The following is a 26,587-nucleotide window of genomic DNA, read 5'->3' as shown; positions in this document are numbered from 1 at the left end:
GCAGATTTTAATAACTGCAACCTCTACATGCTACTTTAGGTAATACAGAGGGGCTTAAAGAATGTCCTTTTTTTCTGATGTCATCCTGAGGCTTATAAATGATAATTAAAGTCTGTGGATTTAAAGGCAGGGTTAGACCAAACGTTGTGCTAGTATCAAACTGCAGAGCCGCAACTTCTCCTAAAGCAGTGAATATCTACCCCGGGGTGTTAGCTAGGAGGAACAGCACAAAAAAAAAAAAAAAAAAGCCCTAACACAACCCCCCAAATCTCATCCCATAGTCTGAGACACTGAACTTCCTCATGTAGCTAGTAAGAAGGTGTATCACCACTTCGGAGAAAATACAAAAACGTGTCCTGCCTTTCCTGACTTGATGTCGCTTGTTTGTTTATTACCGGTCTCCTCACGCGGACACTGGAAAAAGGACCCTGTGGAGCTGGCACGTGGGGCGAGCGGGGCTGCTGTTCTCCTTGTCTCATCCGCTCCCCAGCAGGGACCCTGGCACAGCTGTGGTGTCCACGTGCTTTGTTTCATTTTGGACAGCTCAGCCTGCTGCTCTCGCCCTCCCGCCAGCCCCTCCGCAGCCCTTGGCCTGCACAGCCCGTCGGAGGGGGCTGCGTGCGATCATGGGCTGTTGGGTCCGAGCTGGCGTGTGCAGAGTGGGGCGACACTGGCAGCACGGAGCACCCAGGGTGCCCAGCAGGGCTCTGCTGATGCCACGGAGCCAAAGGGAGGGCGGAGGGGACGGCAGCAAGGGAAACATTCGCCTTAGCAGGAAGGCAGGAAACGCAGAGCTGTGCCGGCAGGGTGCGAGCCGCCAGGGCAGCCAGCGAGAAGGGAGAAAGGCAGCTGCGAAGCCGCTGGGGAGGCAGCGAGGCTGCAGCAGCAGCTACGCGATGGCACTTGGCCAGCTCCCAAGGAGACGGGGGCAGCGCAGTGGCTTTACTAGGTGAAAAAAGAGAAAGGGAAACCGGTGGGAGAAAATATCTGTGTGCCGAGGAAAGAAAGGCCGAGTTCAGGAGCCGGAGGGAGAGGCCGAGCGCCCCACGGCCACGCAGGGGCCCCCGGGTGGCGCGGGCCGAGCAGCCTCGGGGGGACGTGCGAGGCGGGAGCCGCTCCGGCGCGCCCCCGTGCGCGTGCGCGTGCCCGCGCGGGGCGGCGCCGCCGGGGCCGCGCTCCCGCAGCCGCGGCGCCGCCTCCCTCGCTCGCTCCCGCCGCAGCCGCACCGAGACACAAAAAGCGGCGGGGGCCGGGGCCGGGCTGGGCAGGGCCGGGCCGGCACCATGACGGAGACCACCAAGACGCACGTTATCCTGCTGGCCTGCGGCAGCTTCAACCCCATCACCAAGGGCCACATCCAGATGTTCGGTGAGCGCCGGCGGGCGGAGCGCGCCCGGGCCGGGCCGGGCCGGGCCGGGCCGGGGGGGGGGGGGGGAGGCGGGGCGGCCGCCGCTGTCCGCGGTGCTGAAGCGCCGCTGTCCGCGGTGCCGCCGCCCGCCCGCGCCGCCGCCGCTGTCCGCGGTGCTGCCGCTGTCCGCGGTGCTGAAGCGCCGCTGTCCGCGGTGCTGAAGCGCGGCGGGGGGAGCCCGGCGCTCGGCGGCCCCGCGGGCGCCCCCGCAGGCTGCGCGGCCTGCGCAGCTCCGCGCTGAGAGCCGGCCGTCGGGGCGAGCGAAAGGGCCGCTTCCCCGGCGCTTTGCTGGCCCTGCCCAAGGAATCGGAAAACGCTCGCTGGAGGCGACGGGTGTTACCGGGCGCCCGGGCGGGGAGCTGAGCGACTGCGGCGCGGAAAGCGCTGCCCGCAGCCAGCTGGGGCGAGACGGGTGGCCGGCAGGGAGGGCGCGTCGCTGACACGTCGTAAATACCGGTGGGTCGCGTCAGCTTTGACGTGCCTAGAGAGCCGCACATAAACAACTTACCTGGTGGGGTCCCGCGGGGGCAAAGCGTCTGCTACAGATGGCCAAATAAAATGGCAGGAGAAGCGCCAGCTCCTGAAACATCTCCTCCGAAGTGCAGTGCAAGGAACTATCCGTGACTCCGACGGGAAGTGTCGCTCTGGGGAGTGGATGTTGAAGGTCTTGTACTACAGCTGGCGAAGCATCCCTGCGATTTCTAGTAGTTGTAGATAAGTTCCTAAATGAAAAAAAAAATTTGCTATCAGCGTGAGGTATTTTTGTGTCAGGCCTTATTTTCATAGATCATGATGAGTTGGTCACCAGACTGAAAAATGATGGCTTTCTCGTTGCAGATGATCACGTTGAGATTTCATTTCATAGAAGCAAGCAAAATGTGGTTGTGGACAATGAAACTTCTAAAAAAAAAATCCTATTCCCTAAGCTAAAAACAATTGTGAGGGGAAAAAAAAAGAATGAGAGGAATTATTAAAAAATCAAAAAGTAATTAAATAAAATCACAGGCTTGGTTAATGGAGGTAACTATTGATAAAACAGACTCTTATAATTCATGTTATTTAGAGGCATTCTGATTAAGAAAAGTAGCACTCTAAAAATCAATGCAGCCTGTATTCAACGGACTAAAACCTGTAACACATTTTAGGAGTTAAAACAGCATATATTTTAGAAAATAATGATCAGTGAGGTATTGGTATGCAGCGAGTGCTTTTGATGAGTGTCTTGATGAGGTTTGGTTTTGGCTCAGTGCTGTTCAGTACCCTTCTCAATGATCTAGAAGAAAATATATAATCACTGCTGGTAAAACGTGCCAACGACCCCAGGGTGGGTAGAATAGCAGTTAATGGTGGTAACCAGTCAGTTTTACTGTCTGTCTTGGATTGTTTGATTAAAAAGGTCTTGTTCAAACAGTCAGATGAGAAATCATGTCCAGCAGCAAAGCAGGCATGTTGCACATAGCAGGCAGGCAAATGTCTTCTGCAGAGCAGCGACTGTGGAGAGGGCTGAGAAGTAATGGTGTGTGACCCACCGAATACAACCCCCTGGTGTGACGCTGTAAATAAAGTGGCAAATGCAATCCTTTGTGTGCGAGCAGGGACCGTCGAGCGGAAGAAGAAAGGTTGCATTAATTTTATACCCAGCATTAGTAAAACCCTTCCTGGAATAACAGGAACAAGAATTACATTAGCTCCGGAAACCAGGCTTTTACAGGGAGAAGCGAAGGAAGCTTAGCCTGGATCCACAGAAGACGTTCAGTAATGACTTGGTCACGGCCTACGAGTATTTGCGTGGGGGAGGGACGTGTGAGAGAAGGGGGCTCTTTTATCCTGCAGAGAAAGGAAGACAAACAATTCTTCCGCAAGGAAAGGATACAGAATTTAGCTTTTAAATCCCTGTTCATTTTTCTTTAAGGAAGTCCACCCCCCTTTCCGCACCCCAAAGTCTAAAAGATGAACCATGAGAGAACAGGAGAATCTGGACCTTCAGCTCTGTGCTATACAAGTCCAGTCAAAAGAGGGCTCTTTCTTGTAAATACAGTATTTGAACAGCTGAACGTGTGCAGAGGTACTGTCTTTTTCTCTCCAACAAATATGTGGGCCTCGTAAGCCTGGTAGGAGGAATTTTTGCTTTAATATAAGGAGATTCCATTCATCAATTTAACACCTGACACTAGTTAAGGAAAAGAGGAAGTCTAGGGTAGTTGCGTTAGTGCGCCATCGCTGACGTATCGTTGTATGCCAATGGTTGTTTTTCTCAGTTTAGATCTTGCCGTATTTTATTCAGGCCAAATCCCGACCTACCCCCAGAGGAGCTCTGTGTGACTCAAACTAGATTACGATTTGGAAGTCTTTTCTAATGGATGGAAGGTTTCCGCTGGGTTATTTTTTTCACCAGTCATGCGAATTTAAGGCTTGTTATCGGGATTACTCTTGGGTTTCCAGAAAGCTGGGATCTGTAGCAACTCCGGACCCCAGACTCTCCGTGTGGACCCTTGTACCCTTTCATCCATGTGGAGTCCCACTTACTCTATCCTTCGTTCATCACAAGCCTGGTGCACTAACACTCACTAAAGGAGTCTGATTCATGTCTCTGTGTGTATACATATAATATATATAAAAACAGTAATTAATATATAAAAACATATAATAGAAATGCAGATGGGAAAATGTGCTATACAGCCATTCACATTAAGGGGTTGAGACAACATCTGCACAGCCCCAAAAACACTCTCCAACTTACCTGTAGCATCAGAGTAGCTCCAAGATGTATGCTTGTTCTGAGTCACAACGTTGAATTGCATTTTCTATTTTGATACAGCTATCAGGAACTCAAGTTGAGGATGTTGATGTGGGGAGAAAAGGGAGTAGGAAAGACAAGGGTAGAGGTGGTTTTATAAAACTTAGTATGAATGCTGGTGGGGGTTTAGCTTTAAACAAAAGGACATTTCACTTATATTCCAAGTAGGCACTGGTAAGGAGTAGCAGGTCCCATGCAAAAATCTTAAAAGTGCAGTGGAGAAGATAAGAATCAAAACAAAGTCCTCAGTCAAAACCACCGGAAAGCACCACGAACACTTAGCACCAGGGAGCATGGCTGCTTACCTCGGCCGAGCACGCTGAGGAAATGTCCCAAGCTCGGATGAATTCACTCTAATTTGAGTATATGCTGGAAACTGGGGAGATGGTGCCAAATAGGGACTGAGCCCGGTGCTGGTGTCGAGGTTCCTGGTAAGGGGAGACCGCAGTGGGGCAAAGCCGAGTGCCTGATCTGGCGTCACTGGGGTTTTCACCTCTGTCCTGGCCTCCCTGCGCTTCGCCTGCCGCCCCTCCTCGCTCAAGCAATGCCACCCAAGGGACAAAACACAATGTCAAAACCAAAACTCTCATCTGCATAGCTCTGCTAACATGGTGCAGCCCGTGCTGGTGCTCCTTCAGCCCACGATGCATCTTTCCTTGGGTAACTCGATCCTTTCCCCGCCTTGCCCCGGCCCCAGGAGCCCCAAAATACAGCTGTATCCTCCTAGTGCAGGGCAACCAAACCAAAGGGCAGCCCTGTCACTAAGATATAAAGTGCATTTTAAATCTAGAGAGAACACGAAAACGCAGTTCACTTCGATGGTAGTTTTGGGCACGATGCCAGGATTGAAGGTGTCACTGTGCAAGGTCAGAGGCTCCCCGGTTTGCATGGTCACCTCGCCCGGGGTTTTGTTATTGGAGAGCAAGGGAACGAGCTGCCCGAGCTCGGGAAGGAGGTTTTGCTGAGCAAGTTTCTCCATAGCTCTGCACAGGGAAGGGTCTTTCCCATCCCACAATGGCTCTTACCTCACTCTCGGAGGCATCTGGCTTTTATTAATTACTTCTTTTTTTTCTTTCTTTTTGGTGCTGTTGAGCTTTTAATGACCAGTAGGTGATTTTAATCAAGTCTGTAATGTCTATATGTACCCAGAGCTTCTCATCTCCTGTGTGTCGGTGTATTGAGCAATGGGTTGCTTTGGTCCTGTTCATGCAGATGGAGTGAATTTGGGTGATGTTGTTCAGATACGGCTTTTGCCTAAGGAGCCTCAGTAATTTAGATGCTTAGGTGCTTTAAATCACAGATGTTCCCATTTGCTTCATTTAAAACAAATGCTGATTCTTGGAGAAGGTGGAGGACAACGTAGCTCATAGACAGGGTGAATCTAGATTCCTGAAATACAGCAGATCACCACAATCTTCCCATCCCGCCCTCACCTCTCTGTCTGATTCAAATTGAATTTTGCCCACATCCTACCTGTATCTGTTATTGAGGAGAATTTCTATCCCAGCCAATGGACGGGAGAAAAATATTTCCAATCTAAAGTGATGCAGAAGACTCTGCCATCAAAAGTAAAACTCCCCATCACATTGCTTCTTCAGAAAATCTGAGCAATCAAAAGCCCCGTCACGCCACCCAGTATTATTCAAGCAGCTCTTGTAAGAGACTGGTCCTCAAGACCGGTGCGTTATGTAAATAGGCTTTGGGGATAAAGGTGCAGAGTTTGGCAGGCACCAAGGCGGGAAGAGGCAGTAGCTGAGGCTTTTGTCTCTGTTACGTTGTTTTGATATCCTGAATTTCCCAAATTGGGTTTTCTTAGTTGCTGAGATGACCACCCTGCAAAACAGCTTAATGAGCCGCTCGCTTGCTGGCACACAGCTAGGGGACCCGAGAGAGCAGAGCGACAGAGCAGTGTTCCTCGTTTCGCTTAAACGCAAACATGCCTGCGAGGGACCAAAGTGAAGGCGCCGCCTCGCTAAGGCTGGGAGTGGAGGGGAAGCCTTGCCCCCCGCCGCAGCAACAGCCAGAGCCGAGCCCCCTGATCAGGCTGGCTCATCGCATGGCAAGGATCGCAGCCCGGGCAGCGGCAGGACAGACGGCCATCATCGCAGGCGGTTTTTAGACATCCGCACTTGCAGCAGACCCTTGTCCTTCCTGGGTTTTTGTCACGTTTCCGCCACCGAGTCTCTTTTTTCCCAGGCCTTTATCGCTAGCTGCAGCTCATCGCATCTCCTTTGCGACCAGCAGGGAGGGGTTTTCCCAAGCACCAGCTTCTGCTCCATCGATAATGGCTCAAAGAGCCTTTTAAAATATTTATAGGTGCTCCAGTGTTCAGCAGGGCTCACGGCGGGCTGGGAGACATCACGCTGTCTTTCCAGCAGCGCTGCCTCATACAACAGGGCACATTCCTTACCTTGCCTCAGCCGAGCAGAAGGCAAACCCGTGCCGTGCCGCGCAGGCCTGCTGTGGCGGGCTCTGTCCAGAGCAGCTCCCCGAAGCTGTCCCTGAGGACACTGTGGTGCGTAGTCTAGGCAGGTGAGTAGGAAACTTGGTTATAGATGTGCAAAGAAAGAGGGTTTTTCACCCAAAGGCACGGTCTGACGACACGTGGCCACGCAGATTTCTGCTGCGGCCTTTGGTGGCTCTGCTGGCAAAGCCTGCTCACGCACTGGGGCTGCAACGCAGCCGCCAGCCAGGAGTGAAGTGGGCTGGGAAGAGGCGCCAGGTGTCGGCTCCGGGGTGCCGTGTCCCCCGCGCACCCGCCTCCGCAGGGCGGCGGTCGGAGACGCCGGCCCTCGGCGGCTTTGCTGCTGCCACCGAGCTGCGATCGCGGCGCGTCAACCTGGAGGATCAGCGTGGCACCCGCCAGGGTCTACAAAATGCTCGCTTTGATGTGATGCCGCAGCTCCAAAAGGAAAACAAATGGAGTGCTTGCAAAGGGAAATGGGGGCAGCAGAAAGCAAGTGAGAGAATTTGCTCTTTTTTTCTTTTTTCTTTCCTTTTTTTTTTTTTTTTTTTTTTAAAAAAAAAAGAACTTACTGACACCAACTCAGGAGGCTGCGACTGGCTGAGGCCAGGATGGGCACCTCTCCTGGGACGAGCAGCGAGGTGCCTGGCCTATTTCCGCCGTGCGTTGCAGTCCTGGTGGAAGCAAAATAAGAGCATCTGCGAGGCCGGCTAATGGAAACGTTTGCCTCGTGCCTTTTGCTGCCAAGCCCGTCCTATTTGACGATATCGGTGGGCCGAAGGCAACAAAAACCACAGTGAAAGCGAGCAGTTGGGAGTAGCGGGAACACGTTCGTCTTTGTTTGCCAAACAGTTTATTTTTGTTACTAATATTTAGAGCGTAATTGAAGCTGAATACAGCGATACAGCATAAACGCTGGGCCGGATCCTTGGCATGCATCGGCGTAGCTCCGTCGTGGGCAGCACATGTACAGCGGTTTACACCAGCTGGGGATCTTTTAATCTCTTTTAAGAAAACCATATAGAGACACACGGCAATCCACAGGCGACCGGATTAACGCCAGGTGATTCAGCGCGGCTCCCATTTCCAAGCCCAATCGCTTGGTCGGCGGTGCTGCACAGCAACCCGGCCTTCTCTCGTGTCACATGCGAACGAAGTCTTTCGATGCGGCATCGCAGATTTTCACCCCGGAAGCAGCCCAGTTTTGAGCTGCCTCCCAAAGCTCCCCTTGGGAAGCGCGCCGGGAGCAGGGATGGGAGGTGGGATTTCTGCCATCTCCTCCAAACGAGATCGCTCTCTCCAGGTGATTTTCGGTCTCCTGGTCTTAACTAATGGCTCTTTCCATCTGCTGGAGCTATGCGTGATGCCCAATGCTCACCTGTAGTTGGTGCTTCTCAGTAAATGAAGAGAAAATACTATATTGCAAGAGACAAACCGGCTGCCTCAGGCAGCGGATCAGACTCGGCGTCGCTGCCGCAGCGCTACGCCACGGCAAGCCGTACCACTTGGCCCTCCTCCCTGCAGCGCTGCGAGTGCAGCTAGCGGTCCGGCACTGAGTGGTCTCCCTTCGCAGGCGCGCGGCCCTCGCGGCGCTGCGGCTCTGAGGAAAGAGAATAAACGGGAAGCCGTCAGTCCAGCTTGCAAGGATTTCACGCAGCCTGTCCCTCTGCGGCCTCAGCAAGGCAGGCCAGCGCCGGCCAGGGCCCCCGCCCCGGCGCTGCGTTTTGGGTCTGCTCTCTGGGAGCTGCCTCAGTCTCCAGCCTTTCTTTTTTATAAAAAAATAAATCATCTAATTTTGCTTTATTCTCATGGAGCCATTGGTGGTCAACAGATGGTGCGAGCGTGGCTCCCATTAGCCATCGCTCCGGCAAGCGTCCCCGCCGGGGCCAGCCTCTGACAGGGCCCCGAGGGCTGCTCCCAGCTGGGAAATTCAGGGCCTCTAAGAGCGTTTCCCTGGAGCTTTCCATAGCCTCATCCTCTGCCACCGGTTTCAGGGTACTTGTTGGCCGTTTCTTCTTTGCGGCTATGAAAAGCCATTAAAATGAATTTGCAGGAACAACTCGAGCCACTTAGCACCAAAGTCCCTTCCAAGTTTCTTATTAGCACAGTGGCTGGATGCATCTATGGACTAATAGAGGAAGAAAAAGCACAGCAGAGCAATTAGCCAGGGGAGGTAAATCATTAAGCATTATGGGGAGATTTTATGGACTATTTCTTTCAACTAAAATTCCTCAGGGAATCTGAATGAGCTCCTCCAAGAGGCACTGAAGCAGCGAGGACTTTGGGCCTCTGGAGGACCAGCAGCTTGGCCGGGCTGCCCTCCGTGCGTGGGTGAGACAGGGGGTGCCAGCACCATGCTGATGAGCCCCCAAAGGCACCTGGCACCATAAACCACTCAGTCAGGGGAGGCTCGGGCCTTCCAGTTCCCCCAAAAACCTGTAAACAGCCAAAAACCCTGCAAACCACCGCTCCGAGTAATTTCATTGCCCATCAGGTCAGCCTGAAGACCCAACCTGAGCCAGTGCGCTAGCAACACTGTAGCCATGGACACAGCTCTGCTTTGGCATTCTGAGATACATATCGAGATTATTTATAAGCCCAGATCTATCTGACATTCAATTAGACTGAGAATAACTCTTGGCTCTCTGCCCAAGCCAGGCCCGAGGTAGGAAACAACATTTAGGCCCTGAAGGAGCTGCTGGATAAAGAAGAAACCGGAGCACGCTCGCGGATCTGGGTCACCCTTCTCCGCAGGAGAACATATCCGAAAGCGTGTGAAAGCGCCCGGCTCGCCCTCGGTGCCATCCTGCCTCAGAGGGGAGGCAAGCAGAGGCCAAATCGCTTGAAACGCAAACGAAGCACCTGGGAAACATTTTTACTTGTGGGGATAGAGCAAATTGAGACGTGCCCCACAAAGGGCTGGTACTCCTCCTGGCTGTCTGCGACAGCTTCCCTTGCTCTGAGGGCAGAGCAAACGAGACCACGCAAAACGTCTTGCGTGTTGCAGTCCAGTGAAATATCTGTGCAGAGATACACACCTCCCTGTCCAGATCACAACAAAATGTGGAGAGACTTTGTTTTGGCAGGTAGCTAGTTCGCAAAGCTCAGAGCAACGTGACCCGAGAGCCGGGGAAAACTCAGCTGGGAACTAATCATGAAGCCAAGAGCCGAGAAAAGATAAAAAAAAAAAAAAAAAAAAAAAAAAGGAAGTGTTAGGGGTGTAGGTGAAGCAGGTAAAAGGCAGAGCAAATATTTGAATTCACACCTTGAAAAATTAAACACAAGACATGCTTGATTTCATTAACAGCAATTTAGGCAATGGAGCAGCGCCAGAGGAGCTGAAGTGTTGCTGATTAAATATACTCAGTGAAAACTGCTACTACAAAACATCTTTTAAATAAGCGGTAAATTCCTACTGTAGTGGGGAGCAGGACACTCTTTTTGCTGCGAGCTGGGTAAAATAATCTTTTATAATTTTTGTAGCCCTGAAACACATCCTGCGATTAGCCTTTCCTCACTGTGATCTCGCAGGAAATCTGTAGTGCTAAAAGCATGTGAAAGGCCCATTTGCAGCGGAGGAAAGGGAAGCTGAGCAGGAGCAACACGGTCGTCGGTGAGATTTTCCTTGCAAGTCGAGAAGATGGGGCACGAGCCGTACTTGGGACCTCCTCCTTCCTCGTGGGATTTCCACAGCTCCAGCAACCATTCGCCAGGCATCGATTTGGGTTAAAAGCTCTGGATTGCCCAACCAGCCGCCGACCCACAAGCTTTGCCGAAGGGCAACTCATTGCTCTGGGTGGGACTGGCCGCTGGTCTCCCTACAGGTCGCCCCCGAAGCCCACCTTGCCTCCTGGAGGCTCCAGGGCTACCTTTGGCGGGCGGCCGCGGTGGGCAGCTCCCCGCTGCACGGAGCCTTTCCACCAGGCTCCTGCGCAGCTTGGCAAGCTCCATGGCTGCTGCTTTATTTGTGTCAACGCCGTTTAAAAATGATGCAAGACCGTCTGGAGCATTAAGAGCAATTAACTTTGGGGGGGAAAAATAAAGGGAGCGCGGGGACTTGGGAGGACTGTTGCGCTGGCAGCAGGGGGCTGGAGCTGCGGCTTTGGCTGTGCATAGTTTCCTCAGCAAAAAAAAACTTTTTGTTTTGGGCCAGTCTAGTTACAGCAAGCCGGCACGGAGCAAGCGAAGCCCTGCAAGAACAGCTTGGCAAACCCACTGAGAACACAACAGTAGGCAAGAAACGGGACAAACTGGCTGAGAAGTGGGGCTTGGCCTACCAAGACCAATGGTTTTCTGGTCAAAATCTGTTTGTTCGTTTGTTTTTTTCCAGCCAAAAATCTTCTTGCAAGCAGGGGAATAAGGTTGGGATGTGAACAGAGAGCTGACTGTAAGGAATAAAGATGAGAAGAGGAAAGCAAAGCTATTCCTCTATCTTTGATGAAGGGCTAAGGAGAGGGTGAGACGTATAACTGACCCAACTCCAGGCAACGGCAGAAAGCTCCAAAACAGATGAGTTGCCACCAGGGAACGAGTCAAACTTCAGCTCGCAAAGACGAAGCGGCCTGGGGGGTGTTTTCCTACCTGCGGCGTGCTGGTTTCAGAGGCATTCGGTCCTGCTGCGTTATTGCTGCGGCGGGAGACACACGCCACCTCTTGCGCGTGCCGGCCCGGCGCGCCGTGTCGGGAGGCACCCACAGCCCCGCCGCGGGGAAGCCGATCGCTGACGGCCCCGGTGTCTCTTAAGAAGCGATTTCATCTTGCTGCATATACAGGGTGCTGCTCAAAGCTCGAGGAGCTAACGTGTTCGGACAAGCTTGGCCGAGGCTGCCTATTGCCTTGTTAATTTATCCGCTGAGGAGCGGCTCAGCCGGGGCAAACTCAGCCTGGAAAAAAGGAAGCCTTAAATCCAGTAATACAGAGCAGATGCATCGGGGTGCCCCAGACTAGGACTGCCACTTGCCACGTTAGGCAGGCGCGCCACGCGCAGCCTGGCTTCAACAGGGTCGCTTTGAAGGGCTGCCTCAGCCCTTAGCCCTGGAATCCTGCCTAGGTTTACTAGCCAATAAATGTATTTTTCCCCCGTGCCCTCTGTTTGGCATTTCAGAGGTGGTCTGCAAGCTCCTGGAAGCTCAGACCCGGACTTATACGTTTTGGTATTAAGAGCAACATAATTTTTATCAGTTTCTCTAAAGAGTAATGTGCAGTTTACAAAGCAAACAAACAATTTTTATGATGACGCATAAAGCAACAGCGGTCTGCGCAACGGCACGCCGCTCCGCGAGCGCTGCAAGGGCAGCTGCACCTTAGCAGCTGATTGGCTTCGTCCTCCTGAAGCTATTAGACTTGCAGTATAAATAGGCCAATGCTTGCTCTGGCTGTAGTTAAAAGAACCGTAAGGGTTTTCTTGGCTTTCTAAATGTTGCTGATGCTTCGCTTGTGTAAGTTCATACGCGAGGCAGAGCGGTTTTCTGAAGAAACGGATTTTTTTCAAGCAGGCTGGGGTTGTGCGTGGGGACTCGGCTCTGAACTATCTTGAGATCTGAAATTCAGAAAATTTGGCGCAGTAGGGAAACAAATCCCTTGAGGGTACAGACTCAGTTCTGGGCTATTTAAAGCTCAGACAGACACCAAGACATTGAAAGCCTTGAGAAATGACCATTTTTTGCCATCAAAACCTCAAGGCAAACTAAACCAGTAGGCACCTTTGCAAGCACGAAGCACAGCTCATGCGTAAGCAGTTCAGCCTTCCTCAACTGTTAATGATATGTTACTCCTTTTATAAACGTGCTGTACATGAATAAGGAGGTTTAGAGATAACAGATTAGTATTTCTAATCTTCTCTACGCAATGAAAATGAAGTTGAGGCTAAGTAGGAAATAATGAGAGGATGTGTTAATTTAAAACTCGTCTTTGTTAGGGAATTTGCCTTTTTTTTTGTATTTTAAAAACTACATTGCAATACAAGTGTAGACACTGGCTCACCCGGCTCAGCTCCCCAGCATACGTAAAGCATCTACAGCTCCCGCTTTCCAGCTGAGGCGCCGTCTTGGCCTTTCTCACCATCAGAGCCTGAATTTTGCCCTCATTTGGTGGCAACTAGGCCTAAAAATCGCAGTTGTCTTCTTGGACGTGCTTTCCGCTCTGTTGACCGGGCAGAGGGAGCCGAGCCCAGCCAGCGGCGCTCGCCCGCCGGCATCGGCACGGAGCCGAGCCCGCCGCCACTGCGGCTTTCAAGGCGCCGATGGGCAACGCCGATAATGGCAAACCCAGAGCATTCGTAAGGGAAAAGCAGCAGCGGGTGTCCTACAGTTCCTCTTCCTAAAATAAAACAACAGAACGGAGGAAAAACAAAAGACGGTTTTTAACGTGTACCTTTGGCTTTCTGGGCGAGCAGTTATCGGTGGCCTGTTAGAGCGGCCCTGCAAAGGCGATCCAACAGCTCAGGGTGGTTCCCTTTATGAGAAAAAGCATCAAAAACACAGAGTTCATCAGGAAAAAGGTTTGAATCTCAAAACTCTCCATTAAGCAGAAGTTCTGCACTTATTTGTGTTTCAGTCTGACCCACTGCCCAGGGCTTAAGCGGAGAGACAGCGACGCCCGGAAACATTGCCAATCAGGCCGATTCTCTGCTTGCACGCATGCCGCGTGAAGACGCACGAGAACAAGGCCCAACACCGCACCACACGTGCGTGAAAACAGAGAACACTGTTTCTTCCCGTTGCATTCCCAATGCATTTTGGCAAATGCATGGAACAGGGTTTCGAGGGACCTTTGCTTATCCCTTGTAAGGACCAGCAAAATCCCCGCTCCACAGCCAGTGCCGCTCGCGGGCGGCCTGGGGCCTTTGGACAGGGGCAAAATCCACTTTTCAGCAGCTCCCGCGCTTCCTCCGCAGGCAGCTGCGTTTCGTACACAGGCACAGCGGTCCCCGGGGATGACACAGCAGCACGACTGTGAACGTGTGCAACAGGAGAACCCGACTAAAGGGTTTGTGCCTAATACAAGCGTAAAGGCTTCGGGAGCCTTGGGGGTGGGAGAAGCGCTCACGGAAGGCATTGCTGCCGCCTTACTGGAAAATGGGATTCTCAATCCGCCTGGGGAGGGAGCAGAGAAAAGTGCTATTTCGCCAGAATTAGTCATAGCACACGATCCCCCTTTATTTCTCCGGGGGTGTCCTCAGGAAAGCAGAAAGCACATAAATTCATGTTTCTGTTTTGCTCTGGAGGAACACAAGATGGACCTCCCAAAGGAGCCCACGGGAACCGAACGGATTTTCACTAGTATTTTCACTCTCCAGTGTTGCCTGTTGGAAACACCCGCCGTAGCCTTTGGGCCAGGCTCTCACACAACCCAGCCAGCCTGCAGCTGAGACGGTGCAACGTGGGAAATACCTGATGTCGGCAGAGCTGGGGAGCGGTGCGAGAGCTGGCGCTGGGGGGCGAGGAGCCGAGCGAGGGGAGGTGAATGCTGGTGGGGACCGGTGTGGGGGGCTGCCGGCCAGATCCCTCTGGGATGAGTTTCGGAACAAGCCTGGTGGAAACAGGAATAAATAATGGGGCTAAAAGGAGGAACATGCTAATGCAATTTGCTGATGAGACAACGTTGAAAGGCGCTGTCACTATGGATGAGTGTCAGCCCGCCACCGAGCTGGGTGACCTTGAGGGTGGAAGTAATAGAAACGGGATGAAATTTAATAGCGGGTGTCAGGACTAGTGGAGAGACTTGGAGAGAGAAATGAGTGATGGAGAAGGACGCGGGTGCATTAGCCAGACAATAACGGCATCGCTGCGGACCGCTTGCGCGGCGCCGACGCGCCCTCGGGTGAGTATTTCCTCCTGTCCACCGTGCCTCGGTGGCAGGGCTCTGCCCCGCTGCCACCCGTGACCCAGAGCAAACAGGGCCAGCGTGAGCTGGTTCGCCAATAAACCTGCAGCAGATGCAGCTTACAGCAGTCACGGGAGCCTTGTCTAGGGAGCGAAAAGGAAGAAAAGAAAAAAAAATAGAGGGGGATCTATCTCGACTACTCAGGTCGTGCTGCAGCCAGGAGCAGGGGCGTTTTGCTCTCCGCTCTCCGCTGCAGTGTTTTTCAGGGGCCACAAGCTGCGGGGGACGAGGGTGGCGCTGCTCACGGCGAGCCCACCGCGTTTCTGCAGCAATAAAGCAGGAGGCCTGGCTCTCGCTGGGGGAGCAGCAGGCAAGGCAGCACATCCCCGGCTCCTCACCTCCACCCCGAGCCCGGCTGCCAGGCTGTCAGCAGGCTCCAAGCGCAAAGCACCGGGTAATTCACCCCCACCATCCCTTACCAGAGCTTCTCTGCAATCAGGGTCGGGGGCTGGACCCCAAAGGAGCTGGACCTCTCACCTAGTGGCCTCTTCTTGGTGCCACCATCGAGTCAGTGGCAGTGAAAGCATGGAAGAGCAAAATCCAGCTCGTGGCGTCCCCTCCATGGCAGGAGTATCCTGGTGGGAATTTTAGTCGCCTGCTGGGGGCTCAATGGGAGAAGCATAGGGGCTGAAGGGTCTCCCACCAGAGTCCACCTGTGGCCTGCTCCCCACTCTGTACCCTACAGCCATCACTCGAGTATGGTGCAGGGCTAAAAGCCATTTGGGATCAGACCTAGAGCCTAAAGAGGCCCAGGTGCGAGCAAGGAGAGGCAGCGGAGACTGATGATTGTGGTGGACAGCCGTAGGGATACGGATGCCTAAAGGAAAGCTTGTGTCAACCTCAAACAGGAGGCCTGACGGGATTTACTGTTGCTCACTTGAGCAGAATGAAGCCCTAGCTGGTGAGGGACGAAGGTGGCCTTTTCCTTCTCAGGACGCTAAAAAGCAAAGCAGGCCTTGGGCTCCCAGCTCCACTGGATCTGGCTCCATGGCCAAAGAGGTTAATGCGCAGGCCCGGGCGCTGCCACCGTGCAATAACAGGGGGGAAGCGAGGCGGAAAGACCAAGCGACTTGCCCGAGGCCAGGCGGCAGCTGGCATGCGGGACGGGAGAGCTCTCAGGGGGCACCCGGTCATTGGCTTAATTTGCCATTTAATCTCACATCCACGCACACCCAAAACGTTTACCTGAAATAGTGTTCCAAACCTGCCACTTGTGCAGACTTTCAGGTTTTACCAGGGATGAAAAACTCCGCAAAATTACAACTCGTAAAAGAACCACCAGCAGAGCTTGCCTTCGTTCGCAGCGTGCTCTGCTATAGCCCGACGCCGACCCTGCAGCTCGCACAGCGACGCGACGTGCTCCAAGACTTTGCCACAGGCTCCTGAAACCCCAGTGATCGCTGTGACCTGCGCCGTGCGTTTCAACAGCTGGGAATTTGGCCGGCGCTCTTCCCGCCACGCTCGTTTCGGGGTTGCCAGCGCTGGCCGAGCTCCCGCACAGCCTGGCAGCGGCGGAGAGCGTCAATTTGGGGTATTTTCTCTTTTTTCATCTTGCCCGCCTCCACACGTCAGACGCGGCGCTTGCGGCCTGGAGAGACGTCGGTCGTTTTCCGGCTGCTAGGAAAGCTCCGGCCCAGCAGTCAGCGGCCACCCGGGCCAGCCAGAACGGGAGAAGCGACGGGGCGAGAAAACCAGGCGGCTCCCCGCAGCCGCGCTCCTCCTCGCCTGAGGCCGCTGCCCTCCTTCGGAGGCGACAGCGCCAGCCTCGGACGCGCTCGCAGGCGCTTTGGCGCCGCTCTGCGTCCCCGAACGGCGCGGGGTGCTCCGCGGGACGCGAGAGCAGGGCGGTGCTTCGCCAGCGAGGCGAGCGGTCTTCGCCGTGGGCATCGAGGCCAGGCCCTGGCCTTCTTCGGCAAGAGGGCTTCACCCCTCAGAGGGGGTTTGGTCGAGTCGCTCTGAGGCTGCCGGTGTCCGCGGGCCTTCGCACCTCCGGTTTCCGTACTGATTCCCTTAGCGCTCTTTTCCATGTGCTTCCTTCCCGCAGAGCGAGCCCGGGACTATCTGCACAAGACCGGGCGGTTCATCGTCATCGGTGGGATCGTCTCGCCCGTGCACGACTCCTACGGCAAGACGGTGCGTTGTCCCCCTTCTCCCCTCCCGTGCTCCCGAGACCCGAGGCGAGCCGGCGGGAAGGCTGCGCTGCTCCGCTCACCTCCCCGAGCGTGCCGTGACCCTCGCGGCCGGCCCTTCTCTCCGCGGGGCACCTCCGGGAGCCCTTGACCGTGGGGAAATCTCCAAGAGGAAGGGGAGAACAAAAACGCTTCTCATCCCGTTTCTTACCCTGCAGTGAGACCCTATAAGCAGCCAAATTACTAGAGCACAAAGAGAAATGTTCTTCTCCAAAGTGATGGTTCCTGGTTTTTTGTTTTTCTTTGCTTAGATCCCATGATTTTAAAGCCAGATTTGATTCTAGGGATGGCCACAATACAGACACAGACCTTTAAAAGCACATTTTAGAGAACAAAACGCAAAGCTGGAGAGAGACTCCTCATCTTCTGAAAACTGCCTCAAGAAACGACCATCTCTGGCCCGGCTTTGTAGCCGAGACCTGGCCAAGGCAGGGACCGCTGTCCCCCGGGTACCTGCCCTTTGCAGGCAGGAACGCCTGCCCAGAGCCCACCTCGCCTTACCCGGCCCAATCTTCTTCCTTCTAGGAAGTTTGCAACAGGTTTTCGTATGGGGGACGGGCTCCGAGCGGGAAGGGGGACCGGGCCGGGCACGAGGCCCGCCTCCGCGCTACCGCCCCGTCTCTGCTCTCTCGCAGGGCCTCGTCTCCAGCCGCCACCGCCTGACCATGTGCCAGCTGGCCGTGCAGGCCTCCGACTGGATCAGGTGAGCGCCAGCCCGCGCGCAGCCCAGGCGCAAGGCCGGGCGTCGGAGCGTGCCGTCCCCGCCACAGCAAAATCCCCTCCAGCAGACAGGCAGCACCTCGCCGGTCCCCACGCTGCGACCGGCTGCCTGAGCTTGTCCTCTGCAAGCCAAAGAGTAATTAAAGAAAACGGCGCGTTCCTCCTCTAGTTGAGCAGAAAATCAATGACGGTGTCGGATCGTCCTCTAACGCAGGGCTGCTCCTTTCCAGAGGAAGCACGAGATCCCGTCTCCTGCTTCTCTGCTTGAGCCCACCTGACTTGCTTCCCAGCTCCCTGTTTCCTCCTGCTCTTTTTGAGAGTGCAGACGGCAGCGGGGCCCCGAGCAGCTTTCCAGCCTCGGCGTGTGCCAGATCTGCTCTTGGTGAGCCGGTCAGGCCTAATTGCACAAGCAGGGTCATCTCCACCAAGCTCCTGCTCCACTGGGCCTGGCAGGGACATCTGCAGGAGAGGCCCAGTGAGGGAGGCATGGCACTTTAAAGATCCTCACAACCTCTGCTCTAATGCTATTTTTGTGAAAGAAAAAAAAAGTAGGAAAAAAAAAAAAAAGGGGGCAACCAAGGCCCGGGTAGTAACTTTTGCCTATGGTCCAGGATAACCAACACCTGGCTGCATTCGCTTTCTCTTTGAGGGCTTTGCAAGCCCTCCCGCAGCCCTGCTGAACCTGTGGTATTCTGGTGAGTACCAGGTATGCTCAGCCAGCTCCAGGCTTACGCTGTGGCACCTTCCCCTTACGTATGTACGGTACCAGGCCACAGACTGGCCCTTTCCGGGGCTGCCACCTGGTACGTGGCTTCAAAGAGGGACCAGAAACACAGCTAGACTGCATTTGGGAAGCAGGTTCCTACCATGCATAGAGATGCCCAAGACATGCCCCACAGACCCAGCTGTTGCCTGTGTGGGGACGCAGGCAGTGGGAAGAGCTGGGGGGACGGTTGGTGGAGGACATGGCACCTGGCAGAGCAGCGGGCCAGGCGGCGAGGCGAGGAGGTCGGAGGCGTAGCCGCCTGCCAACGCTGTTGCCTTGCTGTGCTCCCCCGCAGGGTGGACCCCTGGGAGTGCTACCAGGACACCTGGCAGACCACCTGCAGCGTGCTGGAGCACCACCGTGACCTGATGAAAGTGAGTGAGCCCCGCCGCCGCCGGTGCCCCTCAGGGAGGGCAGCCCCAGAGGGGAATGTTGTGGCAGGGGCAAACAGCCCACCCAGGCTAGGGGATCGCGTTTTGGAGCTAGCACAGTCTTCACAAATACCATTCAACACCATCAAGCTGGTGTTCTTGCACTCACAGGCAGACATGCAAAGACTGGTCTATGGCTGAGGGATCAACACAAAAGTTGCAGAATCAGGCCTGAAATTCCCAGCTAGAAGGAGTGCACAAAACACCTTACACCACCTGTTTTGTACTCCTCCTTCCCCCCTGGGAAAAGCAAAACGGGCCTTTTGCATTAGGTCCTCAGGTCATCCCCAGTGAGCAGGAAATTATCAAGTGTTTGCTTTTTATAAAGGAGCAGTAGGTTGCCAGGGAATAGGCAGATACATCATTTAAGGCAGAACTTCATTGCTTTCCAAAAACTGCTTTAAGAGGGGATCGCCAAAACATTCGTCTAGGCTAACGAGGCAAAAAGGGAGGTATGGCTCTGATCCCACTGCAGCTCAGATGAGTATCACCGACGGCAACTGCCTGCGTCCCCCGCAGATCAGGAGCAGAGCGCAAGTGAAAAGAGGGTGATGGGGGTTAGTTGCTAAATCATTAATGCTGGCAACTCGCTCAATCCCAAGGGGAAAGGGGAGATAGAAGAGTCCCTGCTTATCAGCTGAACAGCTCAGCAGATCCAAAATTGCTGCATTAACCAGGAGTGACTCAGCAAGCCAGCAAATTCAAGAGCTGGAAAATCCCCAGAGAGCACAGATTTCAGAAGTCCCTCGAAACACCCGAGCAGCCCTGAGAGCCAGGAGGCAGCAAGACTCCCTTCGGGGTAACCACTGGGGCAGGGAGGGCTGTAAAGGGTGCTGCCAGTGTTTAGATAACATGAACAAACCAAGAAGGGGTGAAAAAAACAATAAAACAGAGTATAATACAAACTCACAGGCAGTCTGTCCAGAGCCAAAGAGAAGGGACTGGGAAGAGGAGAAGGTGGCAGCTTGCAGGGATGGGAGGCCACAAAGCAGGCAAGCACTGTGGGCTTGAAGAAGACAGCAAGTAGGCATCTGGGCAAGACAGAGCGTAGGCGCGTGTGCAGGACGCGGCTGGAGGTGATGCACGGCAGAGCGGCTGCTCCCTGTCGTAGGATCGGGGACGCCGGCTGTGCTGCGCAGCACTAAGGGATCTTCCCACGAGGAGCCACCGAGCTGTGCACGTAGGCGTGGGACTCCTCGCTGCTCCTCACGGAAAGTTCACACGGCTTCAGGAAGCAACGGGATAAATTCACAGGGAAAAACATCCAAAGACACCGTGTCTCCATGCAGCTATGGGGAAACGCAGAGCGACTCAGTTCTCATCTGAGTTTCATTTCTAAGTAACATCAGCTGACTCAGGATGCCTGTGAGAACTTGGTGTAGGAGCCAGAGAGCCTCTGAACTGCACGCTGTCCGGGACACCTGCAGTTCCTCATGCAACCCCAGGGACCACGGTGGAGCTGGGAGAAAAGGCCGGATTTGCTCCCGGGTAACACGTAAGCCCGTGGATTTATACTTCTCTCCCTCGTTGCAGAGAGTGACAGGCTGCATCCTCTCCAATGTGAACACCCCCTCCTTGACCCCGGTGATCGGACAACCCCAGAACGAGTCTCCACAGCCCATTTACCAGAACAACAACACCGTTTCCAACAAGCCTACCGCAGGTAGGTCTCACAGGCAAAGGGAGAGGAGGCGGCAGATGCCTACCCCTGTCCTTCCCATCTAAAGCTGCCAAATGCTCATTTGGGTCGAGGGCTCCTGTTAGCTCCTGGGGAGTCTTCCTTCTCTTCCTCTTCTCACTGCCGACGGTGAAGTGTGTCTTCCTCTTTTGCCAAGCACACTGGTTTCCCTTGTCCTTTTTTCAGTCCTTCAGAGCACCTGAACTGCTGGAAATAACGAAGAGTGGGGCACTTTCATGCTTCACGAGCCAAGGTCTCTGAGCTCAACCAGAGACACTTCCCCATCCCTTACAACTCACATTTAGTTTTCATTGAGGCTAAATACTCCCCCATTATAAATAAAAGACTTCTACGCCTCCAGAATTATGTTAAGTTGTCCTATGCCCATGATCCTAGTGGATCATGCTCCTCCCACTCTCCTGACTATGTGTTTCTGCCCTTCCCCCTCTGCACTCATGGGGCCGCACAGGGAGTCAGAGCAGGCAATGGCTCCAGCTGAAAAATAATCGTTGTAATTTTGAGATAACCCAGGCCAGGTCTCTTATCAGACTCATTGCATGAGTCCTGGGGCAGGGGGATAAGGAGGCCAGGAGGGAGCAGGAATTGCCATCTAGGACAGCAACAGAAACTCAGAATATCTTTAAACAGGTGTGAAGTTGTGCCTGACTTTAATTTGATGATGTCTTATCAGCTAGAGCAATGAAGAGAAAGGATATTTGGTTCTTACGGTGTGCCTGCAGAGGTAATGGTTAGCAGGAGAGGCGAAAAAGTTGCATCTCCAGTGAGAGAGAGGGATGTGGGACATCGAAGTATTAGCTAGGGAGAAGAGGAGGGAAAGGAGATTACTTAAATCCAATAAAAACTAAACATCTGGTGATTTTTAGTGATTTTAGCCATCTAGCATGTCTCTTAAAGGCGTGGTGTGGCTCTCCACCGAGAATTAACACTAAGCAGTCTGCAGTGGGGATGGAGAGTGCTGAGAGAGGTTCCCTCTCGGGAGAGGGAGTACCTCGCAGGATTAGCACGGCCAGCACCACTTTGGGCTGGTAGGTCAGCCACGGAGCAGTCTTTCTCCAATTTATTTTTCTTCTTTGTTTTTAGCAAAGATCTTAGGGAAGGTGGGAGAAAGCCTGAGTCGGATTTGCTGCGTTCGCCCACCAATGGAGCGCTTCACCTTTGTGGGTAGGTATGGGAAACACCCAGCATCATCCCTGCTTCTGCTTCAGACTCTGGTCTCCCTCCCCTGTCCCACCTCGCGGTGAGGACCTGGGTCCCACACACTCCCTTTCGGGCCAGAGTTGCTGAAATTCAGCTCCAGTCAGGCGACGTGAGCCTTCCCGCAGCTCCCCCGCACCAGGGCCTGATCCAGCCCCTGGCTCAGCCACCGCTGCCCAGCGAGCCGGCTGCTCAGCCCATGGTGCCCACACAGAGACTCAGGGCGGTCGCTGCATTTCTTTGGTACAGTTTGGGCAGTGCCAGGCGCAGGCAGGCAGGAGTGCATATAAGAGGAGTTCAGTCCCTCTTTTGCCTGCTCCAAGGGCTGACCCAACACCCCATGTGACAGTTAATGAGCCACCGAGCACCCCGAGGGGCTTTGGACACTAGCACCTCTCTTCTTTTCTCCCAGATGAAAACGCAAACTTGGGGACAGTGATGAGATACGAGGAGATTGGTGAGTACACAGCCCCTTCCACGTTTGGTGGGTTGCTCCAGCTCCTTGGGACCAAAGCCACCTAAGAAATTAGGTGGCGAATGAAGGACGCTGGACCGTCACCTCCCCCTGTGGCTGGCCATCTGGGCTCAGGGGTGGAGCAGGAGCAGTGCGAAACTGTCCTGAGCCAATTTCTGTGCTCAGAATAGCAGAATAAAATCAGGGGCCAAGTGGTGGGGAACCTGGTTTCCAGCTCTGGTGCTGATTTGCCATGGTGTAGTGCCAATCGCATTAATGCCAAGAGCCCTCAAAGTCCCCTCAAGCACAGTGAAACCTACCCTTGAGCTCCCAGCACGAGATACAGCGCATTCCTCGAAAGGTTTATTTCACCTCCTTTATGGCACGCACCTGGGCCCACAGTGAGGGAACCCAGCACCCGGCCAGACCTCAGTGAGGCTGCAGCACTAGCTGAGACACAGGCACAGATCTCCAAAGGGGTCCCAAAGAGGACCTGGACCGGCATTGCTAGGCACTGGTGCTGAATGACCAACATCCTCACGTTTCTCACTGCCCTGCAGAGCTTTGTCTGCAGCAGTTGGAGCAACTTCCCTGCCTTTAGCCCAGGGCTTTTTCTCATTCCTCCTTACCTGAGGAGTTTTGTGGCCTTCCGCTGGTGGTTGGTCAAATAAATTGATCCTAGCACATGTGCTAGGTTGCTCAAGAGCTGAAGAGTCCTTCGGGGCATCTGCTCAGCCGTGAGTGCGAAGGAGCAAATCGGCTCCCACCTCTGAGCTTTTCTGTTTCTTTTCTTCAGAGCTTCGCATCTTACTGCTGTGCGGCAGCGACCTGCTGGAGTCCTTCTGCATCCCTGGTCTCTGGAACGAGGCTGATGTGAGTGGCAGCTGTGCACCCCTCTCTGCTCCCCTTCTCCCAGCCTTTGTTACTCCTTCTCTGCTTTCACCCACCATGACCTTCCTTAAAACACAGCTTTCCTGGGTGCCTGCTCAGCTCCTTTGGAAACCAGGAGCTGGCCACTGCCATCCCCATGGCTCCCTGAACCCCAACCCGAACCAGACCCTTCCCTCCCCTGACACACGAGCCAGCCTGATGGACAGGGGGTTCTCACAACCTGCTTGATCTCCTATGTCACTTTAGATCTAAATCCTATTTCCATTCACGCCTGCTTCTCTCACCACCTTCACCCAGAGGGGACACAGAGTCCCCTGGGCTTGCAGCTGCAGCAGGGTAAACCTTTCCTAAGGGATTTTGAAAGGATGAGCTCCCACGCGTTTTTTCTTGTGAGCAGACAGCGTTAAGTAGATTTAAGTCCTAACAGTGGAGGGTGGAGGTAGGAAATTAGAGGTTTACAAAAATCATCGTAAGAGGGGTTATCTTGACATTAGAAGTTAAAGACATTGACATTTAAAAGCAACCTGAAATAACATTCACTTAGTCAGAGATCTTTCCTGCAGTGCTAGGTACCCAGATGCCCATTTTTATGGAGACCAAGAAGTGAAAAAACCTGAATTATTTCACAAGCTCAAACTGAGTGAAGTAATATTTTTGCAGCATCTGTAGGGAGCAAATTAATATGATAATTAATACATCTGGAGCAGAAAGCAGAATCAATGCTGGGAACTTTGAATAAGGAATTTTAAGCCAGTATAGATGGGAATAAGAAAATTGTGTGGTCACTAGAAAGAGGGTATCAGGATTACAGTAGCTACTACAGAAGATGATGGTCTCACTGAACACATTTGACTGATCATTAGAAGAAATGCAAAGAGGCAGCCATTGGCACGGGCAAGGCCAGTGTCCAACCGTGTATCCATGTCCAAATCTCAGGAATGAGCTCCCCGCTTTCCTGCTCTCTCAGGATAGACAACAGCAAAGGCACTGCAAAATCCTCCCTCTGGAAGGTATTTCCCCCCTCCCTTGCAAAGGGGGATCCACCCACAGACAACAAACAGGCAACTTCTGGCAACACAAGCACCTCCACGAAGGTGCCTAGCTCTACGTTTTGTTGCTCACATTGGCACTTATACTCTCAAAACATTAGGATTTAGGCAATTAAATATCTTGAGACATCAAATTTGGCCACTGAGATCCCATCTCAAGAAATCAACTGCCACAGCTTATATGGAGTAAAAATGCTGCCTACTACCCCATGCTCCTCCCTGGCAATTCCAGGCAAATGTGCGGATGGCTAAGGCACTAACAGGGTCAGCTCACTCCAGATACTGCTGTCCCTGTTTTAAAGTGTAGTATTTTCACAGGAGGAAGCTAGTCCTAAAGAGAAGGGTTGGTTTTACTGACTCATTCATTCCCTACAGCGCTCTAGAATTATAGCAGGGAACTGCTGGAAATGAAAAATGCTTTTAGCCAGCTGGACAAGATGCTGCTTCCATATGCCAGTGAAAGCATATTGCTCACAGCAGTCAAAGTGGTGCTGAGCTGTGGGATCTGATCTGGCTCTTCACTAAAATTATACAGTTGAGGGAGTGTCTGTTTTGGGGGGGGGCAGGTAAAAAAGCCCCATCTCTAGGTGTGGAGAGCCATCCTCCTTTCTTCTCAGCTAAGGACTTGGCCAGACCAAACCATATGGCTCCAGGTTGCTAGGAAACACCATCCACCCCATTCTGGTGAGGACCTCATCACAGGGATCCATACATCACCTCCAGGTTGCTAAGAAACCTCTTTCCTTCCAGCCTGATGAAAACCTGGCCACAGCAATCCACAGAGCATCATCTCAGGGATAATAATAAATACATAAATAAAAATATACATAAATAAATAAATCCAGGGCTGAAGAGATGTCAAGACAACATGGATAAGCCTTTTTTTTTCCAAAGACTGGTGAGAGCAGTGGTAGCTGCTGGTGCGCAGGGGGAACACGGGCAGATCAGGACCCATCACCTTCCCTGGAAACACCTTCCTCAGCAGCCTTGATGCAAAACCAAAGTTTTCTCTGCCTGAGGCAGGAACAGCTCTCCTAGATCTGTCAGGAACAACCTGTCCATCCTGTTCCTTAATTCTTCCAGTGGAGCAGATTTCACGCCCTCCTCAGGCAACCTCTTCGAATCCTACACTGCTTTTATCATGATAAATTCTTCCTAAAGTCTAACCTGAACTTCCACTGGTAGGATGTAATCCTGTCCCTTTAAGTTCTACCTACCACAAACCATCGAGAATGCATCACCAGTATCTCCCCTTAATAAATCTATGTTTCTGACAGAGACTGCCCAGAAAGAAAGTAAATTAGGGACTAGCAATTCAAATTATTGCTAACATTTCAGAGAGAACCAACCATAGCTTGGTTCCCAGGGTGTTTTGGCAGACAGTTAGTTGCTACATCTGTCTTGTTTTACACTGGGAGATTATGAAAAACAAGTCTCCGTTTGCGTTGGTCCTAGATGGAGGTGATTGTCGGGGAGTTCGGGATCGTGGTGGTGCCACGGGATGGAGCAGACCCTGATCGGATCATGAACCATTCCTCAATACTCCGCAAGTACAAAGTAAGTGGATTTGCACAAACCAGGGCCCAGCTTGCAGCTGGGGAAGGCCACGAGGGGATCGTTGGCCTCTCTGTACCCATGCAGGAGGTTTGGCTGTGGGGTATTCCTTTGCTGCCCCACTTTCACAAGGCAAAACTTTCTCATGAGACAGAATGGGAGCACCCAGGTGCCACCCAGCCCAGCAGCTGGGGACACACCACACCGGGCATCAGACCAGGCTGCTCTCTAAGCCCACTGGCTTCATCTCAGCCTTCAACTGGGATTAGCACTGGGGCTACCAAGCCACAGTCCCTGCCTGGCTGCCCGAGGCCAGCCCAGGGCACTAGGCTGTCCTTGGGCAGAGCTCTGCCTGGTGGGGCAGGCACCTGCTGCGAGGAGTTTCCCTTCGCTCCTCTTTCTTCTTCCTCCACAGAACAACATCTTGGTAGTGAAAGATGACTTGAACCATCCCATGTCGGTCGTCAGCTCAACCAAAAGCAGGTGCGTGACGCTGAGGGCCTCCTGGTATGAGAGGGGAGAGGGGTGGCACCAGCTCAGCCCAGCCTTACTACAAGGTGTTTGAGCAGCTCCTAGCCAGCAACACCTAATGCCCGAAAGGGCTGCCCCAACGGCAGCTGAAGGTCTGGGGCACTGAGCCCCCCACATCCTACACCTGCATCCCAAATGGTCGCGTCTCCTGGTACCCACTTGCATTCCCCACAGGGTCATTCAGCCCAGCAGCTCCCCAGCAAAACATTAAGTGCATTTGCATGGGCAGGCACAGCAAAGTGCTCGCAGAACCACCAGAGATGGGGTAACCTGCCTGTCAGGGTAGCGAGAGGGGCTACGCGGTGCCAGATTTGCCTCCTACATGGGTCCTCAGACCCAGCGAGCTCTGACCCCTTCTCCTCTCTTGCCTCCCCCGTTTCCCCAGACTGGCCCTGCAGCACGGGGACGGACACGTCGTGGATTACCTCTGTCAGCCCGTCATTGACTACATCCTCAAGAGCCAGCTCTACATCAATGCCTCCGGTTAAGAGCCAGGCGTCTCGCAGCGAGACAGCCCTGTTGTCCCAGTTCCCTACAGCTCTCCATCACATTTCTC

The 26,587-nt window shown here is 53.4% G+C and overlaps 1 protein-coding gene across 1 annotated transcript; it reads left to right on the top strand.

Moving 5' to 3' along the window:
- Positions 1–1,233: 1,233 nt before the first annotated feature.
- NMNAT2 (nicotinamide nucleotide adenylyltransferase 2) lies at positions 1,234–26,587 on the top strand. Its single transcript, XM_062581625.1, has 11 exons — positions 1,234–1,368; positions 16,598–16,686; positions 17,378–17,445; positions 18,524–18,602; positions 20,193–20,322; positions 21,439–21,519; positions 21,965–22,009; positions 22,803–22,879; positions 25,402–25,503; positions 25,916–25,983; positions 26,417–26,587. Exons 1-11 carry the CDS (start codon positions 1,284–1,286, stop codon positions 26,517–26,519), a joined length of 927 nt encoding a protein of 308 aa, XP_062437609.1. The 5' UTR covers positions 1,234–1,283; the 3' UTR covers positions 26,520–26,587.

This window comes from Rhea pennata, chromosome 8 (genome assembly GCF_028389875.1).
Source record: "Rhea pennata isolate bPtePen1 chromosome 8, bPtePen1.pri, whole genome shotgun sequence".
Taxonomy (NCBI): domain Eukaryota; kingdom Metazoa; phylum Chordata; class Aves; order Rheiformes; family Rheidae; genus Rhea; species Rhea pennata.
This window is presented reverse-complemented; position numbering and strand designations above follow the sequence as displayed.

Coding starts and splice junctions, on each gene's coding strand:
- NMNAT2 (XM_062581625.1), top strand. CDS start 1,284: ATGACGGAGACCACCAAGACGCACGTTATCCTGCTGGCCTGCGGCAGC. Junction 17,446..18,523: donor CAGGCCTCCGACTGGATCAG/GTGAGCGCCAGC, acceptor GCTCCCCCGCAG/GGTGGACCCCTGGGAGTGCT. Junction 21,520..21,964: donor GGAGCGCTTCACCTTTGTGG/GTAGGTATGGGA, acceptor CTTTTCTCCCAG/ATGAAAACGCAAACTTGGGG.